This window comes from Syngnathus acus, chromosome 15 (genome assembly GCF_901709675.1).
Source record: "Syngnathus acus chromosome 15, fSynAcu1.2, whole genome shotgun sequence".
Taxonomy (NCBI): domain Eukaryota; kingdom Metazoa; phylum Chordata; class Actinopteri; order Syngnathiformes; family Syngnathidae; genus Syngnathus; species Syngnathus acus.
The window spans coordinates 883,507-897,509 of NC_051100.1; the positions used below are offsets into that span (position 1 = coordinate 883,507).

The 14,003-nt window shown below is 43.1% G+C and overlaps 1 protein-coding gene across 1 annotated transcript in view; it reads right to left on the minus strand.

Moving 5' to 3' along the window:
- Window positions 1-14,003, minus strand: part of LOC119135024 (adhesion G protein-coupled receptor A3) — a 63,742-nt gene that overhangs the window by 1,681 nt on the left and 48,058 nt on the right. Inside the window, 4 exon segments of the mRNA XM_037272329.1 lie at window positions 115-210; window positions 2,139-2,284; window positions 5,248-5,371; window positions 7,537-7,664. Of these exon segments, the coding sequence (XP_037128224.1) occupies window positions 115-210; window positions 2,139-2,284; window positions 5,248-5,371; window positions 7,537-7,664 (494 nt within the window).

Here is a 14,003-nt window from a genome sequence, read left to right on the forward strand (position 1 = left end):
GCGATATGAAATTACAATTCTTTATTCATATCGTTTTTACATTTATAGATAAGCCTTTTAATTAATGGCCGCAGTTTCCATTCAACTTTTCTTAAATTGAAAGTGTGAACTTACTATGGTGCTTGTTCCCCACTCCCATAGTTGTCAAGATTGACAGCTGCTGTGACCCCACAGATGATGAGGGGCACTCCACCACTGATTAAATAAAATCTGGAAGAGATCATCAAAAGTGCTTGCTTGGTTAAAAACAATATATTTGAATTAAAGCATTCAGAAAGAATTATACTGTACTTACACCATGAATCTAAATGAACACTGAGAAAAAAACCTTTTCTGCACACACCCCACCCAGTCAAGTCACACATTTCTTTTCTCTACATATAACCATTCGTTCGTCAATGTTCTGTAGAGTCTATCCTGTTCTGGGCCAGCGTGAACTGGAGTCTATCAAAGCCTGACAAAAGGCACGCCCTGCATGACTGTCAACTCACAGGAACTCGGTTACTAAGTAAACCAACCCACAATGCCTGCACCCAAGTCAGTCGCCGATGCACGGGGCGAAAAAATGATGAATTTGTGGATATAGGCAAAACAGGAGTATGTTTCAATCACTTTCATTGCTCGTCTCTTCATTTCCCTTTAGAATGACACCCTCCTGTGAAATGAATGTTACACTTCCTCGGGGTGAAATCAAGGCCATGAATGCAAAGATTAGATCGGTCACCTTCAGGCAAAAGGTTCTATAGACAATATGATAGTGTTTAATCATCTGTCATCTGCTGCCTGATAAGGACAGCTTTTAATTGTAAAATGTGACGCTTGCATCACAGTGACTAAGAAGCGAGGCTTACAAATTGTGTGCTGCAGCAACAACGCTAATCCGTCTCCACCGTGTCCTTGTGCTTTTTCCCTTTGCCCCCTGTCATCCACTTTCCTATGCTATTTCCTCTTCCATCCTGTTCAATCTCCACCTTTGTCACTGGCCTAACCTTTACAGCACTCCATCTTCCTCTTTTTTGCTTCCCCCTGACACAATATGTCTCCCTTCACACCACATCAGATATTCCCCAAAATTCAATTATAATCAAGGTGCTTGGCTTGTTTGGGACACGGAGGTAGGGTGATTGTGACGAGGGAAACAGGGAAACAGGAGCTTGGAGATTGTAGTGGTTGGCAGCATTAGCAGCCTGTCACTGCTTCTGAGTGGAACAGTTCCCTTAGGAGCTCCCATCCCCCTACCAGCAGAAAGCCATTTACGCTCCTGTCAGCAAGATAAGTGTAAATGAGAATAAGCGCAACCTGACCTCTTTAACCTCAAGCTCAGTACAGCACATGCCTAACATATGTTAATGATTGCTCACCCAAATCTGTGCATGCTTTGTAATAATAATAATAACCATGTATGGATGAATGGACCATCCATATAAACAATAAAAATGATTACAATAATAATATTCACCAAATAGAAAAATAAGATGAGGTATTAAACATGACGCAGAGCAGATTTCTGACAAAATTGGCTTCAATTGTTTGCTTGATGTACCATTAGATGGAGGGACAGGGAGATAGATCAGCAGAAATAGGTTTGATAATGGGCATGGGGGAGATGGTGATTGGAGAATGGGGGTGGGCGCAGGAGGAGAAATTGATTTGTCTCCAGCCGCTAAGTCGTATTGCATGAGAATGTCTGACAGGGACCATTACAGTCAATCACTACGGATCAACATGGATGCAGTGCGGCATGATCCAAGCGCTTGCCCCTGGACAAATGATCTCATTCACAAGCAGTGCATGATGCTGGAGACTGCCAGTTGTGTTTATAAGCCCAACCATGAAGGTATTGGCGGATTTGCTTTGAAAGAAGGATGAATATATATATTTGAGATACATATAAGGTAAGTCACGAAGCTACACGTTATGGTTCAACCACTTTGTTTTTCGGTGAATATCTTTCTTGCAGATTTTGGAGCCTTTCCATGAATTTGGAGGCATCACTATAACACAAACAAGTCGTTGATTGCAGTGAAGAACACGCAAGAATCATAAAATAGCATTGCAGAGGTATACAAGAAAGCACACGTGCGCAAACCAACACAGAGCGGTCAAGACTGGAGAGCAATGCTCGGAAATGGATGTACCTCAACAGTGGTTGTTTAGGGGGCCTTGGGGGGTCCCCATCTTGGCTCTGGAGAGGCTTCTTAGACACCTGCTTGTAAATGTTCCTGGCTGTCACACCAAGCCACAGCATGGTCGCTAAAGACGAATAGTGCAGCACGAGTCCCACCTGAAAGAAGGAAAATGGCTGCTGCAATTACTCTATTGACTTGTGTCAACTTTTGCTCGCAAAACGTCTGTCGGGGATAAAAGTTTGGTGTCTCATAAATATGAGTGTCATTCCAAGGGTGTGTCTGACTGCTTTACTTCCAGACCTTGTGCCGATGTAGCATAGAGACGAGCGAGCGAGCACAAAGGGTAAAGGGTTGAATAAGTGCAAGGTTGTTGATAGCATTTTGGTGCACTTTTACATTTGGATACGGAGCAGCTCCTTATCAGTTACGCTAGAGGACATCTGGGGTGCAGCCACAATAACAAATTAGAATATAAATGATAGTCACGTTGGCAACTATCTTGTGAAAAGAATGCACTGTAATGCATACCTGCACTCTCTCTCTCCTTTGAATATTCATAAATCACATTTGAATGGGAGAACTGCTCTAACTTTGTCAAAAAGCGTTGACAGTTCATAACAATAGATTTCAAAGTGGGATGGAGGATGATGGGAAAATATTGAAAGGCAAAAAGCCCCCCCCCCCAACACACACACACAACCGCCCGCCCGCCATAGGCAATCAGTTTGGTCTGTAGCAACCTGAGATGCTCAATCAAATGTTGTCCTTCTGTCACATAGGCCCAGGAACCAAAACAAGTTTACAAGAGTCCTGGTCCTAATTGGATGTGTCCTTGAGCATGTTATGGAGAGCAGAAGATGGCTCGCTCGTGTGTCAATCAGTGTGTTGGAATATGCACACTTCATTAGTTCCAAGAAAAAGAAGTCGGCTTGTGGGTATTTTTAGGCCAGTCCAAATATTGATGGCAAAAAAAACTGAATTCACTTTTCTGCCTTTATGTGCATGTTAACCATCTGACAGTGTAGACATTTGCATCCATCCGTCCATCTGTCCATCCACCCAACCATCCAACCTTTCGTGCATGACATAGCGAGATGAATAAAATAAATAGATAATAAACAAATGAATAAACAATGAGGAAACCAGAAAACAAGTGCAATTCATAGTACCATAAACATTGTCGCTTGAATGAATGACAGCAACTTTTCTACGCTTACTTCGTCTGGCAAAATCTGCGATTCATCCGAGAAGTTGAGGCCAATCCACGCAGGAAAACCTTAAACAAATATTAAATATTGAAGGCAATGACTGCCTCACTGAGCAGCACATTGATCACAAAGTCAACAAAGGATGAGCTGGAAACAGCCAACTAGAATCTAATTAATGTGTTTTCCACCAAAGAGCACCAGACTGGCAAATGTAGGCTCCCTACTCACACTGTTAGACCTTTTTTAATTGCTTGTTTACTGACCTTTTTCACAATTTTTCCCATTTCAGACCTCACTTCTTGCAGAGATGCAATTTTTTTTGATCTTTCAGGTAAAACACTATGCTCTCAATTGCACCAAAAAAAACAAAAACAAAAAAAACCCCCATAACAATATGGAATTCAGATTCAACACTGATGTCAACACTAAAGAAAAAAAAGAAACATTTTGAATATAGGTACCCTGAAGGGTCTCTTTCCCAAATATGCTCAAAAGCAAGTAACCTCAGCTTTATTCCACAAGGCAACATTTCTCTCTCCTTGTGCTTTATGCACCTCCACGGCAAGTGTTGTTTGGCTCCACTCGTGCATACGATGGATGGTCGTATGTTGATGACATCCTGCTTGCAAAGTGAGTGTACATCCATATGATCCCATAAATCTGTATCTCCGCGTTTACTGGAGTTAAAATGGCAGATATACACATGGGAGATTTTGGGGCCTTATCACTAATCCGAGTTTGAAAGAAAGAAAAAAGAAAAAAAAAAGATCACCGTTGGGATAGTGTATAGTGAAGAACACACCCATCCATCCATCCATCCATCCATCCATCCATCCATCCATCCATCCATCCATCCATCCATCCATCCATCCATCCATCCATCCATCCATCCATCCATCCATCCATCCATCCATCCATCCATCCATCCATCCATCCATCCATCCATCCATCCTCTGAACTGCTTATCCTCGCTCGGGTTGGTTGGGGGTGTGCTGGAGCTTATCCCAGCTGTCTTTAGGCGAGAGGCGGGCTACACCCTGAACTGGTTGCCAGCCAATTGCAGACACTAATGAACATTTGCATGTAACTATGCCAGATTATAGCCATTGGCTAGTTTCCATTTGTAGTCTCTTGCCAGCTCCATGTAACGTTTTTAGTATACATGTGTACTGATTACTAAGCATCACCGGGAGGATTTTTCAAGCATTTTGGCAGATATTCAGCAATCTTTGCAATTCTCCAAGAAAGGAAACCAGGGGGGAAACCAAGCTGCGTGTGTGGTTTGAATATAAAAAGAAAAAGATGCAGCCGGCTGTCTCCACCATTTATATGATTTCATATGTACTGTAAGTGTGGCTAGAAAGCAACGCAGCAAGACGTTGGGTTGCAGTCAGTGCACCGGGTCATCAAGAATTGCCAGTAGATTTTCAAAAACATTCCCTCCCTCTTTATTATGGCTCATTTCCATGTCTTTGTTCGGCTTCTCCCTTGACAATCACACCATGTTGTTGTGAGTCGATAAATAATAATACACCGTGCTATACTCTATGTGGCGCTTCAACAGCAAATTTTCAATGACAATGCTTAGATGTGTGGGGCTCAGTCACTCAAGCATTTTTGTCATTCTTTCCCAGTGGTCCACTTTACATATTCCACAACATGGCTCAATGTCACCAAATTAGCAGGTGTGTCTGGGGCGAGCGAGGCTGCTTTTTGCGCTGGCTGGCAGGCAGGCAGCACGCCTCGATGAACGCAATCAAACAGCCCCAAACACGCAAGACTGAACTTACACTGGCACAAAAAGCGATGCCTGTTTTTACGCCAAAATAGGGTTGAAAATGACACGCTATCATCCAATCTGAAGAGGAGTATTATTCACGAGACACACACAAACATTAATTGCCACTTACTGCCTGACATATGATGGGATATTTGATTCGATTGATGCCGCCAGCAAACACAGCGAAGGTCAGAGCCGTATGGAAGCAGAAGTTGAGAAGTATATGCCATCCCTTCCGACTGATGCGGATCGCGCTGCCAAAACAAACAGCAACACAGAGAAAATGAGCAATCGTATGCTTTGTTATGAACCACAATTTGACATCCATTTTGTCCAGTAAAGAAAGATTTTGAAAGGTTTGTCTCTTCAACTTCTTCAAATCTCCCTGGTAATTGACAAGCAAGTTTTTTTTTATTGAATTATAGTGTCTGTTTAATTAGTTACAAATGGTTAATGTTGGAGTATTGACAAAGTATACAAAATAGAAACATTCTGTAGATACGGTGCATATACATAGGTGAACTACATCACGGTAATCTCAGGGCACACATATGGAGACGACAATTTCCCCTCAACCTCACACTGGCATTGAGTGAAAATTGAATCCACGCTAGCAGCACTAAAGAGCGTCCCACTTCACCACCCGTGACATGAAATGGCGAAAGTAACTCCTTCAGTGTATTACAGTTGGCTACCTCAAATTTGTTTAAAGCCATAGACCTGCGGCAAAGTGCCATTAATGTCACCACACAGAGTACATGCACATGGGGATTGTTTCCAGTTGGCGAGCGCAATTGAAGCGCCCTGTAATAAGTATGTACTTGTATTAGATTTGAGCCCAGGGTTGCACAGCCACGGGCAAGGCACTTAACCCACTTCAGCGTGTTCTGAAAATACAGTAGATGAAAGAGGTCAAACCATAACATACAGTCGGACACACACACGGTCCCGTATGAACAAACTATTTTTGTTGCAATCGTTGTCTCAACATAAAATATTATATACTAACATGGAAATGGTCAATTTTCCAAAAAGTGATCCAGTTGAGCCAAGTCCACGTCGATAAATCATTGGCAGCAGTGCAGCATGAGGGCTGCCAGAATTCACAGGTCTGGAAAGGAGCTGCTGCTTCTGCTGCTACTGTCTCTGCCACGGCCCAGGTATTGAAGTGCATCCAGCAAAGAGGCCATAAATCAAGCTGGCTGCCGGCCTCCCTGGAAGGAGGTTTTCATAGGCTCTGCACTGGCTTTTCATTGGGTCAAGTACATTAACCTGCAACCCTGCAGACTCCCTTCCTCCAGAGTCTGCCATGAATTAAGAGCTGTCTTTGTGTCTCATGTTTGAGCCCTGAAACTAAATTTTAGGATAAGAAACAGTTTTTGCACTCCAGAATTGCAGATCTTCCTTCTGGTAGCTTCCCACTAATTCTTATTCTAATAAGCCCACTTCTGAATCAAAGCGTGGGTCACTAGAGAGACACAAACGTGCGTATAGCAGCAATCAAAAGTCACATTTTGATAATATATTCCATTTACAACTCTGCACGATCTCAATTATGGGTCCAAACTTTTCGTTTAAAACACAAGCTCCTGGCTGAGTCGGGGCTCCAACGACAGACACATCAAAAAGGGACCCAAAGCTCAGGCAACCCTTTGGATTGAACTGAGAGCAACGGATACAGAACAGAGGGAGTAGGGAAATGTTATTAATATTCCATCTGAGCCAAATCAGAACCAAAATGATGAAAAAAATCACACATTTTTGTGATTTCACATTCAGAGAAGAGGAAGACTGACATTTACAAATAAACAGCCAGATAATGCCACTCGTCTTGTTTCAAGTTAACAAAATATAATAATAACTGGTGGAAATCTGCAAACGGTGTCGAGCAGAAAATATTTGCGGATCTGTTGTAGTGAGGCATAAAACATGATGGGTGGTGGATTTTTGGTGAAAATTATTTAAGGGGCATTTATGCACACACACACACACACTTGGCATGCGTATATTATTTACATGTTTTTAAGCCCCTATCCCACTGAGCGGCGGTTGTCTTCTCATCTGAGTATGTCATTGGCTGCCTCGGAAAACACTCGCAATTGTTCAGCGCTCAGTGGGATGGGGGGGGGGGCTTTAGTCAAAGCAGCTGCCGTGTTTTCAGCCAGACTAAAGCCAGACTAAAGTGGCCACACCACATTCGGCACGTTCAGAATAAAGGCGCACAAATGAAGAGATGAAGTTTGTTTGAGGGACTCACTAAAACATGGCATGGAGCCATGTCTCCATTTTCAATTGGAAACAGAACGATCAAGACTCTCACAGCTTGAAGCCAGACCAAGGCTTTGTGCACTCAGGACTGATTGCTAGTCCCCTTCCTTCAGCATATATAGGTATCTGCAAAAGGTGTGACTTTTCTTACCTGTGATGCACTATATACGTGATGATGGAGGCAAAGAGGCAGAGCAGCATGACCGCCGTGCAGGCATACACGACCGGGTGCAAAAACTCCGCTGGGTATGGGGGGAAAGACAGCACCTTCTTCAGATCCTGCGGGGGAGATTAAAAGAAAAAACGGCAGTTTCATGACAAGTCATTCCAGCGGTTCAGTTAAATGAGAAATAATAATGAGCAAGTGTTGGTCTCCGTCTTTAGAAAATTGCTCCAAGAAAAGACGATGAAATGTAAATCTCAGATTTGGAATTCTCAACTCAAACTATAATGTGCTTAAAAAAGCAAATACGGTTGTAACAAAAAGTTGTATCCAAGAACATAAAACAAAGAAGCCACGAGGACAAACAACTGTCCATTCAACCTACCACCAAGGTGTTTACATATTGCATTTTTGGGAGCCAGATTGCAAAGGAAAATTCAAAGAAGTCTTGTTATAGGCAGTGCTCATTAAGTATTATCAGCACAGCGCCGTTGTGATCTTACTCAAAATGATAATAAATAACATTATGAGCTTCATATAATATCTGTTGAATGAAAATGATACTTTCCATCCCGATGGCGCGATAGGAAAGCAAATATTGGACACTGGACTATTGAATGGTGATATCTACAAAACAATTTGACATATAAGCCTGTGCTTGCTTAGATCAAGCAAGGACGTGACACTATTGGGTCCTAACACACGGGCTGGCTGGATAGGGGATATGACACCCAACACTGATGTTTGGATTTCATGATGCAAAATGAAGGACTCTATACATCATATCCATAGCACTGTCAGCTCAGTTGGCAGCCAGCCAGCCAGCCGGCCGGCCAGCCAGCCAGCCAGCCAGCCAGCCAGCCAGCCAGGCCAGCCAGCCAGCCAGCCAGCCAGCCAGCCAGCCAGCCAGCCAGCCAGCCAGCCCTATGACACAGATCAATTTCCCAAAAGTAATGTGCATACAGTCTACACTATCTAATACCATTGTTATCGGTCGGTGACTGATGAAGACATGACCTTGAAATGAACAAGGCTGCAAGATAGTACTTTTTGGCCAGGGCAGTGGCAAATATAGAGCAGCCAAAATAGTCAATCCTAGTAACATCACTGGGTCCGATGATGGCTTGGAGCCAAAAGAAAACAAAATGCCAAAGACAATTTACTGTTTAGTCATGGTAGGATGATCCCGTTTTTGGGATCCTGATTTTGAAATGCATCAGCCTTTGAATGAAAAACTGCAACGACTAAAACATTAAAAACGACACTGTCAATATTCTCCAAAGAAAACTCATTCATCTCCTGGAATTGCTAGAATGGAAAAATACAAAGGATCGAAAAAGAAATAAGAAGAAATACTGTCTTTCCAATGGATCGTCAAAATAAAATTGCACTGCAAATATGTGCTGTACTTTCATTTGAGCACTGAGATCTTCAATGGCAAAACAATGTGCTGTACTTTCATTTGAGAGCTCATGACAGAGCAAATGGGGTTCCAAAATATCAAACAGCTTCAACCAGTTTGTTAATTAATGTTTAACAAGCAAATATGATGTTTGTATTTACCCTCAGAGCGATGTCATAGAAGGACAATAAAAATGGGTTAATTACAATTATAATGATGTGCAATGATGTTGATGGAAAACAAAAGCCCACGGCATCAGCAAGACAATGTGTTGAAATGGAGCTTTTCATTGAAATGATGCGCTTGAAATAGCATACATTTATTGGGGAGTCAAGGATTTCTGAATCAGACCAATCCATCCTGCTGTTATTTTTTGGAGAAAAAGAAGAGCACAAGGGGCGAGGTGTATTTTGTATTTGTATTTGGTCGACTGGTAGTGAGCAGGTCCCAGCCAGGCGTGAAGTAGACTATACGCGCATCCAGCTCCTTCTTCAACGAAAAAGCCTGTGAATTATTACTGAGTGAGCCGCTGAAGGAGCTCATCTATCTTGTAGTATGGGTAAAAGAAGAAGAAAAGATCTGTGTCACATCACAATGAATACCAGGGATGTTCCTTCTGCTTGTACAAAGTAGAGAAGAATGACGCAAGTCAAATGGAGACAATTCCCAATCTGATACAAATGGTTCCCCAGCATTAGCTAGTGACTGAAATCAGCGGCGGCTTGTCAATAGAAGGGGCTAATGGGTCATCCTAATCCCCTTGTGGGGTTTGCATGTTCTCTGGGTGCCTCCAGGTACGTTCCAAAAACATGCATGGTCGGTAGCTGGGATGGGCTCAAGCATGCCCGCGACCTTCATGATGTCAAATTCTTGCAAATGGAATAAACAGCGCCTCTGCTGCTCGGAGTCACATCGTGCACATTTTCCCGCAACTTCTCAAGCCTTCTTATCGTTCCACAGCATGTTTTGTGTTTTCATACTGGGACTGCTTCAAAAGCCCTTCAAGACATTGTAGCAGCCCTGTGGACTCGTGCCAAAATGGAAGTGAAGAGACTTGCATCATCAACCTTGCAACACTATGAATCAGTTGTGACTGAAGCCCCAGAAGCAGGGGAGGTAAACATGAACAGCAGGACACCCCATTCACATATACACACATAGCAGCATAGAGTCAGGGTTTACTAGCAGCCCAGTAGGAGATCTTAACACTTTTAGAGCTTGTTGATCCTTCCTATTTTCAGCAGCAAAGTAGGCGAGATTTGCTTTCAGAAAAGAGACGCCTTGTTCAAATTGAGTCACTAACCCACTGCGTGGTGCAACGATATAGGATGTCCGCTTTAATTTCAGGGAAGTAGATAAACATCAATTCCATGTTGCGAGAACAAACATTACTTCACCAGGATCTTGGATGGAAGAGCAGAGAAGGTTCAGAAGCAATCACATCCTAGATTAAGCATAGGCAGTACAAGGCAGCACAAAGGACATTTCTACAGATATGTATTCATTCAAGTGATTTGGTTTGACCAAATGTTCAGCTTTCAATGTCCCGTGTAACAGATTGTAAAGTTGAAAGCCCCCTTGCTGACCCAGCTGTCACAATGAAAGATGGACCAGCCACTGGGGCAGCTCAAATGTGTTGCAGAGCCAATCGGATGTCAACTCAGGATAGGAAGCGCCAGCTCCAGGAAATGCATTTCCTCCAGGCCCACAATTATATTACATCACTATACAGGGCCCACTTCATTACTTTGCTTCCACAGCAATGTGAGCAGCCCTTTGACAGCACAATTCATTAGATCCATTAGCATACAATGCAGTTTAGCCTGTTCCGGATTAGCACTGACATGTTACATCTGAACACGACTCTACTGTCCTTCCGCAGCTAAACAGGTGCCTGATCCCATGCTACCACTTTAATGCATCATCTCCCCTCCCCTCCCCTCTCCAAAATCAGATTATAAAAGTCAATTTGATCTTGATCTCACGCGTAATCTGGGCGCTCGGGCATAGTGGTACGAGGTTCAGGTCTGCACAAGTAAATGCCGCTGAGAGCTTGCAGGCCACATTTCTTGCTCTCTCTGGGTTCTGATGATGCGCTGGACAATCCGTTCAACCTCCCAGTAAATAATCAGCAGGTATACTTGCAAATTTGATAACCTTTGCATACGATTGAAGACATGAAAATTGCCGACGCAGTGCAGAATGTCATCATCCATTGTAATGACAATAGTGAGCGAGTGGAAGAATGCACACAAATGTAGATTAGAAGGCGGAAATAAAGAGAGAGAAGAAAACAAATGAAAATCCTCTGGCAAACAGCCTGCAGGCTTGCGGCGGGCGCTGTATTTTATCATCCTTGAGTGGCCCCGTGAACACTGGAACGGAACCAGCCCAAGTGTGCAAATCAAACTCACTCCGGCTTGCCCACACCCCACAGGATAACAGAGTGTGACAGAACACTGGTGAGACAGAACTTCCTGACTTAACAACAGTCTGAAAAATGGCCATGCACCATTAATGCGCTTCATTAATGATTCAGCGGCGGCGGCGGCGGCACCTTGAGGCTGTCACTCAGCTCGCAGCTTTGCGATACATTCAGGCATGAAATCACCAGCGCCTGGCCTGGCAAGTGTTCAGCGCTGGACGCAACGCAACACGCAAATCCCGTGCAACAGTATGGAAGGAATCATCAAGGGGCTGTTGTTTCATTAGCATTCAGAGCTAAAGTGTTTTCAGCTTAAGGCCATCCAAACACTTGCTTCTATCTAAAATGTACAATCAATTAAAGGAGGAGCACAGCCATGTATTTCGCTCGCAGTCCTCCTGTTCCAAATAATTAGGATCATAATAAAGAATAGAACTACCGAAAAAGCCAAATACGATCAGAACCTGAAATTTGATTGCACCATCAGCGTCTGAGTAAAACGGAATGTCCTTTGTGATGATTTGACATTGAGCTCTTCAACGTTGGCCGCGACTTGATTGACACAACTAAATTCCAAAGAGAGCCATGTGGGGTTTTTTGTTTTGTTTTATATTTTGCTGTCATCTCCAACCCCTTGGCCAACATATCTTGGAAAATGCATGACTGGTCTGCAGAAATTTGAACATGAGCCAAAATGTCCATTAGAAAATACTGCTGCACAAAGATCTTTTGTGTATTGAACTCTTTGCATACAAAAGTTGTCGGTGGCCTCAGGGTGACTAAATCCTGTACTACACAGACCATATTCTCACTCAACACATGGTGAGTATTCAAATGTGCAACTCTGATACAAACTTGGCTATCCAGGATTTACAATCTTGATACATTGACTTGACTTGAAGAAGTGCTGCACTTGGGAAGGTTCTCTTTAATGAAGCCAACGAACAGTATCTGAATCAATCATTGTATTTTAGCCCACACCAATTTACATGGGATTCTCTGACATATCTGAAAACTCTCAAGGAAAGTGCAAAGTGCAAGTGTTCAGCTATTTCATACAGTCACACAGGTTGATTTGGGGAAACACAAGTTTCTATTCATAGCCACTGTGCTGCCTCAAACAATAATGAAATAAAATAAAATATATTGGACTGGATTGGAGATTTACAATCAACAACATTGATGTTGGGTTGGTCAATGATTGGTAAATATCAGACTTCAATGGCCAAAATAAAATGCAGCTATGGGTTCTTTTTTAATCATTAAAATGGGTTCCCGAGATTGCAGATGGGCAAATATATTCCATATTTGAGCTGACTAACAAGCAAGGAGATAGAAAGAGTGAAAATAGAAAGGAAAGCGCATGCGGGAAGCGTCTTGGATGCAGTGTTCACACCCTGTTCTCAGCTTGCACGGACAGCTTGCACTGCTCCATATTTTTTCTCTTGCCAGATGATACATTTGACACATTTCTTCAACACAATAAATGAAAAATAGGACAGAATGTTTTGAATTCTGCTCTGATACTGTTTACGGACATGGTGACAGGACGGATGGAGTCAAAGTGGAGCAGAGAAACAGCATGCGGGTAGGCGGGTCGGGCGGGCGGGCAGGCAGGCAGGCAGGCAGGCAGCCAGCCAGCCAGGCAGGCAGCATCTCCAACAATACATTAGACTGTGGCAGCGGCAATGATCTTGGAGGATAAACGAGGCTGCCTGTGTGGCGCTTAATAGCGTAACAGAGCTCACGTGGATCTGTTGCCTGCCATCATTTTCATGTGTGCTCTCTCTCTGGCTGTGACCTTTTAATGGTCTTTCGACAGTGCTGGCTGACTGCGCAATGTTGGACATTGGAGAGCTCCACTGTAGAAATCACCATGCGAACTAAATCATTGCCTTGTGCAGAAGTGCAAGAGGTGCTGGGCACTTTGTGATGGTCAGGGTTTAATGATTATTATTATTTCATAACGTGGGGAATTATCCATTCAACATTATTATTATTAAGCAGTCAGAGGTGGATTTCTGGAGTTGGAAAGTACGACAGCAGAGCAAAACCTTGCGAGTGGTGCATGACTATTTTTTCAAGATAATATTTGATCACTTATCTTAAATATTTTCCCATATAATCCAAAAGCCAAATGTTTCTAAAATCCCTCTGGGAAAAAGAGAGGACGCTGGGTGGTAAAACGGATCTACGTTTAAGGCCATGCAAAGAGAAGACGAAAAATGCCATAACAAATACATCTTCTGACAGGAGGGGGGGGGGGGGGGGGGGAGGCAGAAGATAACAGGCGTGATAGAAAGTAAAAATAGTAAAAATATACCATGGGGTGAGGAGACAAGATAATCATTACCCCTTCAGCCCTGGAAGCAATTGTGTCCCTCACCTCCCCAGCACAATGCAATTTTTCATTACGGATTGTTTACGATGGTCACAGCTCAGACACATTTCTCCTCTGACAGATGTGCTATCTGTAGCACTTAGCCTTAAGTGGACACACAAACGCCTTTGCCAGCAATTTACATGTTTGCATCTCATTATGGCCGCAAAATCACGACCGATGTGCATTTTCCATCTAGTTTCGGAACCCTTTATCCAATATTCACACAACACACACGTTCACCAGTA